At 44.7% G+C, this 16,418-nt stretch overlaps 1 protein-coding gene and 1 pseudogene across 3 annotated transcripts; one reads left to right on the top strand and one right to left on the bottom strand.

Moving 5' to 3' along the window:
* Nucleotides 1-734: 734 nt before the first annotated feature.
* CCDC127 (coiled-coil domain containing 127) lies at nt 735-16,368 on the bottom strand. Of its 3 annotated transcripts, none has more exons than XM_059878667.1 (4): nt 16,309-16,368; nt 15,343-15,509; nt 15,078-15,208; nt 735-3,301 (listed from the first exon to the last, which is right to left on the bottom strand). In XM_059878667.1, the coding sequence occupies exons 3-4, from the start codon at nt 15,196-15,198 to the stop codon at nt 2,646-2,648; spliced, it is 777 nt and encodes a 258-aa protein (XP_059734650.1). In that variant the 5' UTR covers nt 15,199-15,208; nt 15,343-15,509; nt 16,309-16,368; the 3' UTR covers nt 735-2,645.
* Nucleotides 8,131-8,244, top strand: LOC112443071 (uncharacterized; annotated as a pseudogene).
* Nucleotides 16,369-16,418: the final 50 nt, after the last annotated feature.

The following is a 16,418-nucleotide window of genomic DNA, read 5'->3' as shown; positions in this document are numbered from 1 at the left end:
CTGACAGGCTGGCCCTCGGCTGGCGCCTGGGACCTGGGCTGGGGAGGGCTCCTGCCACCATCAAGTGGTAGGAGTGGCCCCTAGCGCCCACACCTGCTTTCCTCTGGGAGTCTGGAATTTGGGTCTGTGCCAGGCAGACTGCCTATGTGACTGGCCCTCCACAGAAACCCGGGACACTGTCTCTGAGGCGCGTCCACATGGCCATGTGGCCCTCGGGGTGGGGGGGCTGCTGGAAGCTGCGTGGTCTCCCCCTTTGCCAGGTGCGTATCCCTCTGCTGGCCTTGTCCTCCTTCTATGTGATGAGCCTCAAGTATGAGAACAGCCAAGCATTGAGTCCTCAGACCTCCCAACAAGTCATTAAGTCTGGGGTGGTCTCAGGAGCCTCTACCCCAAGGATATTAAGAGTGCTCACTGCACAAGACTGGGATCAGGGTGACTCAAGTGATGTGCATAACACACACAAAGGCCAATTCACATTAGCTCTGTGGAAAATGGACGTAAGTTTGTAGTAAAAAGTTGAGATAATCTATTTTAAAAAGCCTTGTAAGGAGTAAGGAATTACACACAGAAAAAGTGGTATTGTTGCTTTCAAATTGCAGGTGTTTTAAATACAGGCCATTGCTAATATTTAGTTGGTGAAAAAGTAACTGTGGTTTCGGATCATAACTTTAAATCATTATAAATATGCTTAAACACATTTTTATTAATCAAAGCAGGAATCATTACAACCAACATATTTTTGCCAATGAGAAGTTTATTCATTCCCATAGGATTAAAAATCCGTGCCTTGGGATTCGATGAACTCTTGGAAAGCATTTTATGCATCCTGCTGGTTGTGGAAGCATTCTCCCTGCAAAGTTGTTATGTTTGAAGAAGTCGTAGTCTCTGGCAAGAGTTCAGATGAATATGGTGGATGGGGCTAAACTTTGTAGCCCAATGTGTTCAACTTTTGAAGCGCTGGTTGTGCAACACGTGGTTGGGCATTGTCACGGAGAAGAATTCGGCCCATTCTGTTGACCAACACCAGCTGTGGGCACTGCAGTTTTTGGTGCATCTCGTCAACCTGCTGAGCATACTGCTCAGATGTAGTCATTTCACTAGGATTCAGAAGGCTATAGTGGGTTAGACAGGCAGGAGACCACCAAAAGTGACCATGACCTTTTTATGGTGCAAGTTTGGCTTTGGGAAGGGCTTTGAAGCTTCTTCTCGTCACCAGCCACTGATCTGGTCATTGCCAGTTGTCATATGAAATCCATTTTCTGTCACATCATAATCCAATTGAGAAATGGTTTGTCGTTGTTACATGAGAGAAGACTACCCTTCAAAACATGACTTTATTTGCAGTCGGCTCATGAGGCACCCACGTTATCGAGCTTTATCACCTATCAAATCTGCTTCAAATGCTGAACAACTGTAGAACGGTTGACACTGAGTTCTTTGGCAACTTCTCATGTAGCTGTAAGAGGATCAGCTCCGACGGTGGCTCGCAGTTGGTCACTGTCAACTTCTGACGGCCAGTTACTGCACTCCTCATTGTCAAAGCTCTCGTCTCCTTTACAAAGCTTCCTGAACGGCTACTGCACCGTATGTCTGTTAGCAGTTCCTGGGTCAAAAGTGTCACTGATGTTGCTAGTTGTCTCTGCTGATTTATGACTTATTTTGAACTCAAATAAGAAAATCGTTCAAATCTGCTTTTTGTCTAACATCATTTCCCTAGTCTAAAATAAACAGCAAGTAATAAATCATTAACAAAAAAACATAAAGTGAGAAATGTGCATTAAAATGATGTAAAACGTAACCTCGGGCTTCCCTGGTGGCTCAGACAGTAAAGAATCTGCCTGCAAAGCAGGAGATATGGGTTCAATCCCTGGGTCAGGAAGATCCCCTGGGGAAGGGAATGGCAACCCACTCCAGTATTCTTCCTGGATAATCCAATGGACAGAGGAGCCTGGCAGGCTACAGCCCATGGGATCACAAAGAGTCAGACACAACTGAGTGACTAACACTTGCACTTTCAAAACATAACTTCATTTATTTAAGAATGTATTTCAATATCAAATGGCAAAATTCAACAATGCAAAACTGTAATTACCTTTACACCAACCTAAATAAATAGTATCTGCTTACTGAATACAGACACAGCAAACTCCAAACACCCACAAGGGTTATCAAGTGAAAAGCAGAAACACTCTGATGGGAAAGAGCTTCACACCACGAAACCTTGCTGGCGTCACCACCATCTGTTCCCATCTGTGAGGCAGTCCTCACCACTACCTGACAACTTCTAACTGTAGTTTTAGGAGAGAGAAAAATAATTTGAGGAGAAAACAGAACTTATTTAGGGAGTGACAAAATGACTTATAGGATGAACACGGTATTTGACATTCTTAAAAACAATTTTACTCTAAAGCTGTGAGGTTATCCTGTTCTGCTTAATAAAATCTTGATCTGCTTCTGAGACTGCGTCCTCAGCTGCTGCAGGGGACAGAGGCTCGCTGTCCTGCTCAGAGAGTGACAGGCGTGGCCACTGCTGAGAGGCGGCGGTGTGCATGCACGGTCACAGCAAGGGAGCACTGGCAGGAGGAGCAGCGAACGTCGGAAAACCCGAAATGCAGGACTCTGACCCGGAGCCGTTGATTCCTGACTTACTTTTCCAGTATGGCTTTCTCTACCTGCTTAAACTTCTTCAGTTCAATGATCAGTTCCCAGTATCTGAGATACAGCCACATGAGCCTCCCGTTTTGGCGCTTGTTGGTGTTCCAGACGTCTCCACAGTGCGTATCGTGCTTAAATATGTCAGTGAGGCCAGCTGCCATCTCGAGGTCTGCAGCCACCGGGTCGGTGGACGCACGGACCAGCAAGCTCTTCTCGAGCTCGAGGCGCCTGCGGCGCGGGAGCACCAGGCTGCAGTAGATGCTCTGTCTCTCGGTGAGCGCGGCCTCGAACTCGCTCAGCAGGAGCCTGGCCCTGCGCTGCCAGTCCTCCTCCTGGCCCAGGCAGCGCAGGTACGCACTCCGCAAGGGCTGCCTCCTCTCCTGAAGGACCTGAGCCCGCTCCTGCTCCAGAAGTTTCTTCTCTTCCACCAACTTGCGCCCCTGAGAGATGAGGGCTTCTCGGTAACTAGTTGTTCTGTTCTGCTCCTTTTCAAGTTCCAGGGACAAGTGTGCCACGGCCCGCCGGCTTTCTGCGATTGTGGCGTGGTACCTGGCTTCAAGGTCCCGCTGGAAGGCGGCTGTCCTCTGACGGTACGCTTCTCTCTCCTTTTCTATTTCTTTTCTCGACTCCCTAGACCAAATCCAGCCTGACACAAATAATTTGGGGGGAGGAAAACACACATAATGAACATCAGAGCTCAAGTTATAATCTCTATTTACAGGAAACATAAAGCAGCTATAGAGCATTTCAATAAATTCTTAAGTCCTGAGACAAACAAAATGGTAATAGTTTGTATGAAGCTATGTGGGCTTCCCAGGTGGCTCAAATGGTAAAGAATCCACATGCCAATACAGGAGATGCTTGTTTGATCCCTGGGTCGGGAAGATCCCCTGAAGGAGAAAATGGCAACCCACTCCAGTATCCTTACTGGGATAATCCCATGGACAGTCCATGAGTCACAAAGAGTCAGACAAGACTGAAGCAATTAAGCACACAAACAATATGCAAAGTGCTTCAAATCAGATAACGGCTCTCCAAAGAGAAGAACAAGACTGCAGAGACCCCTTCCAGCCCCCTAACGTTTGAAGGCTGAGAAAACCTACCTCTGGCCTAGCACCATGTGCCTATACTCTGGCCACAGGGCCCCCACAGACCGTTGGCGAGGTTTCAAAATGACTATGGGTAAGTATGCTTCACAGTGTTGGCCAGGTTAGTATAGAACTGAAAAAAGTTCAAAGTGTGTTCACAGCTGTGCCCGGTCATCACTAGTAAACAGGTAAGGCCCAAGATGGCTGCTTATATCCTGCTAGGGGGTCATACAAGTAAGAAGTCAGAATTTCAGCCTCAAGACACAGCTCCACCATAACCTCACAAATACGAGACAGAAGGTGTGGGCAGCTGGGGTGGGTAATACCCTGCTCTGCTCCACAAACTGACAAGCCAAAGTGAGAAAGAGAGCTGATGACCACAAACCCTGTAGCCAGCTGGAGCCTGGTTCTGGGTGCTGTCACCAGACCTTCTCCATCCTATGAGTAAGAGTTTTGGTCTTTTCTGATAACAAGACAAAAGACAGTGTGATGATTTCACTGGTATAGGATATGCCCCACGTTATGAATTGCTGCTTTTGTTATTGAGTCACTCAGTCGTGTCCAACACTTTGTGACCCCATGGACTGAAGCACACCAGGCTTCCCTGTCCTTTACCATCTCTGGAGCTTGCTCAAACTCACATCCATTGATTCAGTGATGCCATTCAACCATCTTGTCCTCTGTTGTCCTCTTCTCCTCCTACCTTCTATCTTTCCCATCATCAGGGTCTTTTCCAATGAATCAGCTCTTCACATCAGGTAGCCAAAGGATTGGAGCTTCAGCTTCAGCATCAGTCCTTCAGATGAATTTCAAACCCAATTTGAAATCAGGGTTGATTTCCTTAGGATTGACTGGTTTGATCTCCTTACTGTCCAGGGAACTTTCAAGAGTCTTCTCCAACACCACGGTCAAATCCATCAGTTCTTTGGTGCTCAGCATTTTTTATGATACAACTCTCACATCCATACCCAACTACTGAAAAACCACAGCACTGATTATACAGATACTTGTTGGCAAAGTACTGTCTCTACTTTTCAATATGCTGTCTAGGTTTGTCGTAGCTTTCATCCAAGGAGCAAGTGGCTTTTAATTCCATGGCTGCAATCACCACATGCAGTGATTTTCAGTTCAGTTCAGTCCCTCAGTTGTGTCCGACTCTTTGTGAACCCATGGACTGCGGCACATCAGGCTTCCCTTTCCATCACCAACTCCTGGAGTTTACTCAAACACATGTCCATTGAGTCGGTGATGCCATCCAACCACCTCACCCTCTGTTGTCCCCTTCTCCTCCTGCCTTCAATCATTCCCAGCATCAGAGTCTTTTCTAATGAGTCAGTTCTTCCCATCAGGTGGCCAAACTACTGGAGCTTCAGCTTCAGCATCAGTCCTTCCAATAAATATTCAGAACCGATTTTCTTTAGGATAGACTGGTTGGATCTCCTTGCAGTCCAAGGGACTCTCAAGAGTCTTCTCCAACACCATGGTTCAAAAGCATCAATTCTTCGGTGCTCAGCTTTCTTTATAGTCCAACTCTCACATCCATTCATGGCTACTGGAAAAACCATAGCTTTGACTGGATGGACTTTTGTTGGCAAAGTAATGTCTCTGTTTTTTAATATGCTGTCTAGGTTGGTCATAGCTTTTCTTCCAAGAAGCAAGCGGCTTTTTATTTCATGACTGCAGTCACTGTCTGCAGTGATTTTGGAGCTCCAAAAATAAAGCCTCTCACTGTTTCCATACTTTCCCCATCATTTTGCCATGAAGTGATGAGACTGGATGCCACGATCTTAGTTTTCTGAATGCTGAGTTTTCAGCCAGCTTTTCCACTCTCCTCTTTCACTTTCATCAAGAGGCTCTTTAGGTCTTCTTCGCTTTCTGCCATAAGGGTGGTGTCATCTGCATATCTGAGGTTATTGATATTTCTCCTGGCAACCTGATTCCAGCTTATGCTTCATCCAGCCTGGCATTTCCCATGACGTACTCTGCATATAAGTTAAGTAAGCAGGGTGACAATATACAGCCTTGACATACTCCTTTCCCAACTTGGAACCAATCTGTTGTTCCATGTCTGGTTCTAACTGTTGCTTTCTGACCTGCATACAGATTTCTCAGAAGACAGGTCAGGTGATCTGGTATTCCCATTTCTTGAAGAATTTTCCAATTTGTTGTGATCCACACAGTCAAAGGCTTTGGCATAGTCAATGAAGGAGAAGTAGATGTTTTTCTGGAACTCTTCCTTTTTCAATGATCCAGCAGATGCTGGCAATTTGATCTCCGGTTCCTCTGCCTTTTCTAAATCCAGCTTGAACATCTGGAAGTTCACGGTTCACATATAGCTGAAGCCTGACTTGGAGAATTTTGAGCATTACTTTGCTAGTGTGTGAGATGAGTGCAACTTGGTGCTAGTTTAAACATTCTTTGGGATTGGAATGAAAACTGACCTCTTCCAGTCCTGTGGCCACTGCTGAGTTTTCCAAATTTGCTGGTATATTGAGAGAGCACCTTAATAACATCATCTTTTAGGATTTGAAAGAGCTCAACTGGAATTCCATCACCTCCATTAGCTTTGTTCATAGTGATGCTTCCTAAGGCCCACTTGACTTCGCATTGCAGGATGTCTGGCTCTAGGAGAGTGATCACACCATTGTGGTTATCTGGGTCATTAAGATCTTTTTCGTATAGTTCTTCTGTGTATTCTTGCTACCTCTTCCTAATATCTTCTGCTTCTGTTAGATCCTTACCATTTCTATCCTTTATTGGACCCATCTTTGCATGAAATGTTCCCTTGACATTTCTTGATTTTCTTGAAGCGATCTCTAGTCTTTCCCATTCTATTGTTTTCCTCTATTTCTTTGCACTGATCACTGAGGAAGACTTTCTAACCTCTCCTCACTATTCTTTGGAACTCTGCATTCAAATGGGTGTATCTTTCCTTTTCTCCTTTGCCTTTAGCTTCTTCTCCTTTCTCAGCTATTTGTAAAGCCTCTTCAACCATTTTGCCTTTTTGCATTTCTTTTTCTTGGGGATGGTCTTGATCACTGCCTCCTGTACAATGTCACAAACCTCTGTCCATAGTTCTTCAGGCACTCTATCAGATCTAATCCCTTGAATCTCTTTGTTACTTCCACTGTATAACTGTAAGGGATTTGATTTAGGTTACACCTGAATGGTCTAGTGGTTTTCCTTACTTCCTTCAATTAAAGTCTGAATTTGAAAATAAGGAGTTCCATGATCTGAGCCCAGTCAGCTCCCAGTCTTGTTTTTGCTGACTAGATAGAGCTTCTGCATCTTTGGCTGCAATAAATATAATCATTCTAATATCAGTATTGACCATCTGGTGATGTCCATGTGTAGAGTCTTCTCTTGTGTCGTTGGAAGAAGGTGTTTGCCATGACTAGTGCGTTCTCTTGGCAAAACTGTTAGCCTTTGCTCTACTTCATTTTGTACTCCAAGGCCTAATTTGCCCATTACTCCAGGTATCTCTTTGACTTCCTACTTCTGCATTCCAGTTCCCTATACCAAAGAGGACATCTTTTTAGGGTGTTAGTTCTAGAAGGTCTTGTAGGTCTTCATACAACTTCAGCTTCTTCAGCATTACAGGTCAGGGCATAGACTTTTATTACTGTGATACTTAATGGTTTGCCTTGGAAACAAACAGAGATGATTCTGTCATTTTTGAGACCACACCCAAGAACTGCATTTCAGACTCTTCTGTTGACTATCATGGCTACTCCATTTCTTCTAAGGGATTCCTGCCCACAGTAGTAGATATAATGGTTATCTGAGTCGCTATATAAAAACTCACTAGTCTGTATCTTGTAAAACCTTACTTAATGCTGAGAAAAGGCTGCCTGTTGCCTGTAGCTAGAGCAGTGAACTTGGTGAGTGAAGTGGAAAGCTTAAAATCACAGCTGCTGTGTAGTAATGAGTTCTTTCATTTTTTTTAAATGAAGGATAACTGCTTTACAATTAATTCATTTTGAGGCTAGGAAAGGCCCTGTGGTGACTTTCATTTTCCATTTGTTTTTTCAGACTCTTCTCTAGCTTTTATAGCTTTTTATATAATCTTTACTTTCAAAGTTCCTGCTTTCTGTCCCTGAGAAGGGTTGAGAAATATTATATTTCTTTCTTTTTGGTTATCTTGCTTAGGTAATACAATCAGAGAAAACTTTTAATTCTGCATTCCTGTACTTATTCTCCAAAAGTGTTATTACAAGATTAAGAAATTATATCAAACCGATGGATGTTAGGTGGCCTGAGCACAGTCTAAAGGCAGACAAATGAAGCTGATAAATGCTACTCTTGTCAGCCTCCGCTTTCTCTATTCAATCCCGTTGACCTGAGAAATCCAGGCACATAAGTCACTCCATGAAAAGTATGCTTGCTCACTTTGGCAGCTCATATACTAAAAATTAAAAAAAAAACTAGAACGATACAGAGAAGATTAGCATGGTGCCTGCGCGAGGAAGACATGCAAATTGGCCAAGTGTTCCATATAATTAAAAAAAAAAACCTACCCCACAACAGGGCAGCACTCTTCCCAGTTTCTCAGATTCCTAAGAGAGACCCAGAACCACGGGGTATGACTCAGGGAGCACAGTGTGCCACCGCAGACTCATCTCTCTGGCCTGACTGGCTACAGACCATTGCTTCTTGGGGGTCAAGGGAACCACCCTCGTCATGAGATGGTTTTAACAGAAAGCAGAAGGAAACAGACAAAATGTGGACCTGAAACAAAGGCCTCAGTAGACCCTGGGCTATGGAGTGTGAAGGCACCCAGAGGGTGATTATTAAAACCTAGACTGGAACATCCCTGTAGATAGCAGTAACCGAATGGGAGGCCACACAGCTGACATTTGGAGCCGTCTAACAAGAACTGGTGGTGGAGAAGGGAAGGGGGAAGCCTTCTCCGCTAAGCTAAAAACCATAGCTTTGACTAAACGGACCTTTGTCAGCAAAGTGATGTCCCTGGTTTTTAATACACTGTCTAGGTTTGTCATAGCTTAAAAGACACTTGCTCCTTGGAAGAAAGCTGTGATAAACCTAAGCTAAATAAGGGAAGGAAAAACTTTGCAACACAGATGAATGTAGCAGTCATTTGATACCATTGAGCTAGCTACTCAGTTCTTCAAAGAAAAAAATTTTTTCTGGCCTTAGAACAAAAAACTCAACATTCAAAAAACTAAGATAATGGCATCTGGTCCCATCACTTCATGGCAAATACATGGAGAAAAAATGGAAACAGTGACAGGCTTTATTGTCCATAAAATCACTATGGACAGTGACTCTAGCCATCAAATTAAAACATGCTTGTTCCTTGGAAGAAAAACTATGACAAACCTAGATGATGTATTAAAAAGCAGAGACATCACTTAACTGACAAAGGTCTGTGTAGTCAAAGCTATGGTTTTTCCAGTAGTCATATATGGATGTGACCAAACAGAAGATGAACCATAAAGAAGGCTGAGCGCCGAAGAATTGATTCCTTCAAACTGTGGTGTTGGAGAAGACTCTTGAGAGTCCCTTGGACTGCAAGAAGATCAATCTAGTCAATGCTAAAGGAAATCAGTGCCGAATATTCATTGGAAGGACTGATGCTGAAGCTGAAGCTCCAATCCTTTGGCCACCTGATGCGAAGAACTGACTCACTGGGAAAGACTTGGATGCTGGGAAAGATTGAAGGCAGGAGAAGGAGGCAACAGAGGATGAGATGATTGGATGGCATCACCGACTCAGTGGACATGAGTGAGTTTGAGGAAATACTGGGAGATAGTGAAGAACAGGGAAGCCTGGTGTGCTGCAGTCCATGGGGTTGCAAAGAGGTGGACACGACTGAGCGACTAAACAACAACCATAAAACTGATGGGCTTTACATTGTAGTACCTGTGAGCCACAGTTAGCTTCTGGTCATTTCTGCTAAGCAACTGAATAACAACAACAAACTGCTCAGGGCTGAAAGTCTGAAATAAGAACTGTGAGGTCTCTGTGTTTGTGTGTTGTAGATGTATGGTATTACCAAAATTAATTTAGAAAAGAGCTCTACTTAATTGACTGAATTGTTATACTGGAGAAGGAAATGGCAACCCACTCCAGTATTCTTGCCTGGTAAATTCCATGGACAGAGGAGCCTGGCAGGTTACAGTTCATGGGGTTGCAAAGAGTTGGACACAACTGAGCAATTAAGCAAAAGTGCTTATATACGTACTCAGGAGTATAAAACTGGCCCGAAAGAATTTTGGGTTCATGTGATCTAGGAAATATTCAACATTAAATTAATATCTGGTATTGAAGATAACTTGTTTGTAGGTTTGACTAATACAGACATGTCTTTAGAATCATCACTGTTAAGTACAGTATTTCTGTTATACCTAGTTTTATTAAAGGTCAAATAAGATCTTATTATATGCTGCAAATCTGTCATCAATAAAAATAACTTGAAGTGGAAAAAGAAAAAAAAACTTAAAAGGAAAGTAGGATGTATGTTTTCAGTAAAAGAAGGTGTAAAGAATGAGAAAAAAATACTGGAAAAGAAAGTTCTACATGATCAAGATTTTCTAAGACTGGATTAAATCTACTTGGGTAAATGGCTTTTGTTAGGAGTGAAAGAAAGTGAAGGTGAAGTCGCTCAGTCGTGTCCGACTCTTTGCGACCCTGTGGACTGTAGCCCACCAGGCTCCTCCGTCCATGGGATTCTCCAGGCAAGAATACTGGAGTGGGTTGCCATTTCCTTCTCCAGGGGATCTTCCTGACCCAGGGATCGAACCCAGGTCTTCCGCATTGCAGGCAGACGCTTTAACCTCTGAGACACCAGGGAAGCAGGCTGGGCCAAGAATGGATTCGGCTTCTTCGAAGTTTTCTTGAAATACTGCTTTTAATAACAGATAGTATGAGTTTTCTAGTAGCAGAAAGTGAAGAGGAACTAAAGAGTCTCTTGATGTGGGTGAAAGAAGAAAGTGAAAAAGCTAGCTTAAAACTCAACGTTCAAAAAACTAAGATCATGGCATCTGGTCCCATCACTTCATGGCAAATAGATGGAGAAAAAGGGGACACAGTGACAAATTTTTTCTTGGGCTCCAAAATCACTGTGGATGGGGACTGTAGCCATGAAATTAAAAGACACCTGCTCCTTGGAAGGAAAGCTATGACAAACCTAGACAGCATATTAAAAAGCAGAGATGTCACTTGGTCAACAAAGTGTTCATATAGTCAAAGCTATGGTTTTTCCAGTAGTCACTTAGGGATGTGGGAGTTGGACCATAAAGAAGGCTGAGCACTTAAGAATTGATGCTTTTGAACTGTGGTGTTGGAGAAGACTCCTGAGAGTCCCTTGGATTGCAAGGAGATCAAACCAGTCCATCCTAAAGGAAATCAACCCTGAATATTCATTGGAAGGACTGATGCTGAAGCTCCAATACTTTGGCCACCTGACGTGAAGAGCCAACTCAATGGAAAAGACCCTGATGCTGGGAAAGACTGAAGTCAGGAAGACAAAGGGGCTGCAGAAGATGAGATGGTTGGATGGCACCACCAACTCAATGGACCTAAGTTTGAGCAAGCTCCAGAAGATGGTGAAAGACAGGAAAGCCTGGCACGTTACAGTTCATGGGATCACAAAGAGTCAGACACAACTTAGCAACTGAACAACATATCTAAAAAGGCACTAAATCCCTTCATGGTGACATAAGCTCCTGTGACTAGCAGAAAACCTTTTGTAAATGAGTGCTTGATTGCATTCAACTTCCCTTTCACCAAAATCTTATATATTGACCTTCCCCCACTTCCTCTCTGGAGCCCTCTCTCAGAGCTTTCTGAGGTGCTGCCTCCCAGCACCTCATTTTGTAGGACTGCACCTCATGCAGTCCTTATTTTGCCCCAAATAAAACTTAACTCTCAACTCTCACCTTGTGTATCTTTTTTGTAGTCAACAACTTTTTTGTCATTTATAGATAGCTATTCTGGTAGTCCGATATAATAAAAAGTGCTTCATCATCAAGAAGAGTCTCAGGAAGGCTGTGGAAGCTGCACAACAGCTCCACATCAAGCTGACAGCTATGTGAGGATTCCAGCCCAAACCGACTGCAAACAAGAAGCCATCCTGCCCCTGGGGCCCTAGACCAGGCATCCAAAGATTTTTACTCCCTGACATATAGGGTCGATACCCCTCCTCAGCCTTGAAACCACAGAAACTGGAGCATCACCCCTCTGCTTTCCGTAAGAACATGGGACTAAAATCTGAAGGGAGAATGAAACAGGAGGGGAGGGGGCAGGGCACAACTTCTAAAAGAATGACATAGCCATTGGTGCCAGTGATAATGAACCTGCCTGCCGATGCAGGAGACACGGGTTCGATCCCTGGGTCAGGAAGATTCCCTGGAGGAGGGCATGGCAACCCACTCCAGTACTCTTGCCTGGAAAACCCCATGAATAGAGGAGCCTGGTGGGTTACAGTCCATAGGATTAGAAAGAGTAGAACATGAATGAAGCAACTTAGCATGCAGTTGTTGTTCAGTCACTAAGTGATGTCCGACTCTTTGCGACCCCATGGACTGTAGCACGACAGGCTCCTGTCCTCCACTATCTCCTAGAGTTTGCTCAAAATCATGTCCACTGAGTTGGTGATGCTATCTAACCATCTTATCCTTTGACGTCCCCTCCTCCTTTTGCGTTCAGTCTTTCCCAGCACCACAGACTTTTCCAATGAGTTGGCTCTTCCCATCAGGTGGCCAAAGTACTGGAGCTTCAGCTTCAGCACCAATCCTTCCAATGAATATTCAGGGTTGATTTCCTTTAGGGTTGACTGGTTTGATCTCCCTGCAACTGGTTAGAACCAACTAGGTCCAAGATGGCAGGATCCACTGCCAGTGGACCTTGAGCCTTGTTATACACTCGCTGTAATACATCAGCATGCTAAATTACACAATGACCAGCTCTAGAACAGTTCTAAAGCCAACCATGAAAGGTCAAAAAGTAGGCTGTGGCCCATTCCTGGAAATCCCTGCACCCTTCCCCAAATAATTAGAATAATCCTCCCACTCATTAGCCTATGAAATTACCCAGCCAATAAAAGCTAACCACCCCATATTTCAGGGCCTCTGCTTCTGAGATGGACCATATTCTGTGGAGTGTGTCTCTCTCTAAATAAATCCACTTCCTACAAATCCAAAAAAAAAAGGTCTCTTTGGCATAAGGATTATATCAACTGGTTATTTTCTAAGAAACAGCAGACGTGGAAGAAACTTTGAAAACCAATTACGAGTTACCCATTCATAAGAGACACTTGGGGCTTCCCTGGTGGCTCAGCAGTAAAGAATTCACCTGCCAATGCAGAAGACACAGGTTTGATCCTTGGATCAGGAAGATCCCCTGGAGAAGGAAATGGCAACCTACTGTGGTATTTTTACCTGGGAAAGCTCAGGGATAGAGGAGCCTGGTGGGCTACCATCCATGGGCCTGCAAAGAGTTGGAGACGACTTAGAGACTGACTAACACAAGAAACACTTAAATTTATGAGAGAAGTCTCTAGTTGTAATGGTGTCTCCCTGACTCTACCAGGAACAGGTTAGCCAAATTGCTTCAAAGTTATCAAACAAAAAGGCTACAACCTAAATCTGCACAAGAACCTTACCATCCATTACTGTGCTTTTCCTGGTCTTCTCTGGTAACTAACTCTCCCCACCCCCAACATCCTCTTTTGTCTTTAGCTGAGGATGGTATTCAAGGTGAGCGCTTATGCCACTTTGGTGAGTTACTCAGTTTTCCTGGCTCTCTCCTATGGTGTTGTTCTTGTATGTGTGCTCAGTCGTGTCCAACTCTTTGCCACTCCATGAATCGTATCCCACCAGGCTCCTCTGTCCATGGAATTTGCCAGGCAAGAACAGTGGAGTGGGTTGCCATGCCCTCCTCCAGGGGGTCTTCCCGACCCGGGTACTAAGCCCGCATCTCTCACGTCTCTGCACAGGCAGGCGGCAGTCTTTACCAATAAGCCACCTAGGAAGCCCCAGATCTCTCCAATGGGTAGATGTTAGGAACTTTGCTTTTATTTTCTCCTGTTACTCTAACTCATATCAATTTAATTCTTAGACCAGCCAGAAAAACCTAAAAGCGTAAAGTTTCTTCCTCTGTAACAATGACAAAACATAAAATCAACTCCTAACCATCAAGAAATTCATCAGGGATTGAATTGGCAAAAAAGTTCGTTCAAGTTTAAAACTTGAACGAACTTTTTGGCCACCCCAATAGTCGGGATAAAAACTAAGAGCTGGAAAAATTACAACTGACCAGTGACTGGTAATTCCCCCAAAGTGGTACAAAGTTGATTCAATGTAGAGAGAATTTCTAGTCAGCCTGAGCAGAGGTTTCAGGGATGAAATCTCCCAAAGACTGATACCCTAAACATTACACAGACATCCAAAATGGGTTTTCCTTCATGGCTGCTTTATTCTTCCTCATTAGCGCTTATGAGGGCAACTGAAGCAAGGGAGCCCCCTTCAGAAAAACGAAGCTTTGACAAGAACGAATGGTTACTGAATCACTCCACACAAAATCTATCTTGTCTTACTTAGCACTAAGATAATTACAATGTCAGAGAAACTGAGGCTCAAAGGGTTAAATCATTTGACCAGGACACACAGTATGTGTCTGTGTAAACAAAGACTGGTGCCTGCCATTTATGATTAAGTCAGTGACCTACATGTTCACCCTGAAAGACATTCAGGGTGAATGCACTCTGTCTTGGATACATGAGACCCAACATAGTTAAGATACATACTTATGGAAGAATTTTAATGACCCCAGATTCTTGCACCTTCCCGTATTAAAATCATTAACTTGAGATACCTGGCTTTTCTCTTCTGAGAAGGAGTAATCTTTCACCAAGATGTAGCCTGACCACATGTATTCCCTGGCTCCTCCTCTACCTCTGCAGAGCAGTTCCTAACAGGTATCTGAAAGGCTCTCTCCTGGGCTTATAGTGCTTCCCAGGCAGCTCAGTGGTAAAGAATCCATCTGCCAGTGCAGGAGACATGGGTTCGATCCCTGGGTTGGGAAGACCCCCTGAATTGGGAAGATCCCCTGGATAAGGAAATGAAAACCCACTCCAATATTTTCACCTGGAAAATCCCATGGACAGAGGAGCCTGGCAGACTACAAACCATGGGGTCACAAAGAGTTGGACACAACTGAGCGCACACACACACACACATCCCGGGATATAGTCTTCACAGCTCACACAGTGTGCATCTTTTCCCCAATCAACATTTGTTAGGTTTCAAAGCCCAAGATCTCTGAGCTCCACACTTTGAGCCCAGAAAACAAGTTAGGAGAATCATGACTTACGAAAAGCAGCTAGTCCCAGCATTGGAACCAATAGGGCATAATTCCATCTGCTTCCATCACCTCCATCAGCCCTGGAATTGGGCCGGATATTCCAATTTGGGGGGTCATTTAAGTTATTCATGGAGATACACCTTAAAGTAAATAACAATATCGTTAACCACACAAATGGAACAAAATACATTGCTCACAATATATCATCTACAAGGGGACCCTGGTTTGATTCTTGGGTCCTAAAGATCCCTTAGAGAAGGAATAGGGTACTCACTCGAGTATTCTTGGGCTTCCCTGATGGTTCAGTCGGTAAAGAATCCACCTGCAATGCAGGAGACCTGGGTTCGATCCCTGGGATGGAAGATCCCCTGGAGGAGGGCATTACAACCCACTCCAGTATTCTTGCCTGGAGAATCCCCATGGAGAGATGAGCCTGGGGAGCTACAGTCCATGGGGTCACAAAAAATCCGACACGACTGAGCGACTAAGCACAGCATGTGGTCCATGTGAGTCCTTTTTTTTTTTTCTCTTAAAAAACTTTGTTCAGATCTAGGTATGGGCTGCACAGCAGTGAGCCTTATGAGATTAAAAGAAAAAAATAAGACCTCAGACAAAAGCAACTCGCAAATCGTAGGGGAGCGTGATGTGTCTCAAACAACTGAAATATAAATAGGAGGTGAATACAGACAAACTCAATTCAGCATCAAAGACTCTTCATAGGACTTCCAATAAATACTTGCTTAACACCTAAAGGTATAAAATCCTAATTGGTAATAAAGAAATGACACACACACAAAAGCTCAGTAGTTAATGTGAAAGAGCTTGTGGCCAGCACAATTAAAAAAAAAAAAAATGTCAGATGTGATGCACGGAAGCTCACGACCCTCAAAGCGCAGTGCTGTGAGCGGCACTCCGCCCCCGACCCCACAAACTTCAGGGCCTGCGCTCCCCTTCGGACAGCGGGCTCCAGACGTTGCCCGCGCACCCGCCGCCCGGGGACGCGCAGAGGGGCCCGAACGGGCCGGGCGCCCCGCCGATGACCCCGGAACGTCGGTCCAAGCGGGCGGCCCGCCGTCAAACTGCCCGATACCGGAACTCCCGCTCCGTCCCGGAGAGACAACGGGACGGGTACCCTGGTACCGCCTCACAAAACTGCCGTAATCTCCAGAAAAACCAAACATTGTCTGGATATGAGGAGAAATTGGGGGAGCCCGAGAAGACCCCCCAAACGCCAACTTACCTCGGGCCGGGAACTCGCCGACCAGGTGCCCTGAGCGCCCCCGCCCGCTAGCCCTTCTGCGCAGGCGCGGCGTTTCCCAGTCTCCCGGGCGCGGCGACGTAAGACCCCGG

Source organism: Bos taurus, chromosome 20, assembly GCF_002263795.3.
Source record: "Bos taurus isolate L1 Dominette 01449 registration number 42190680 breed Hereford chromosome 20, ARS-UCD2.0, whole genome shotgun sequence".
Classification (NCBI taxonomy): domain Eukaryota; kingdom Metazoa; phylum Chordata; class Mammalia; order Artiodactyla; family Bovidae; genus Bos; species Bos taurus.
Note: the sequence above shows the minus strand (reverse complement) of the source record. Positions and strands in the feature narration are given on the sequence as shown.

What these genes read in the sequence shown, in the direction of transcription:
- CCDC127 (XM_059878667.1), bottom strand. Translation starts at nt 15,198, where the DNA reads ATGAATAACTTAAATGACCCCCCAAATTGGAATATCCGGCCCAATTCC. An exon ending in GCTGGGACTAGCTGCTTTTC is followed by an intron (nt 3,302 to 15,077) that starts GTAAGTCATGAT and finishes TATTTGTGTCAG; the next exon opens with GCTGGATTTGGTCTAGGGAG.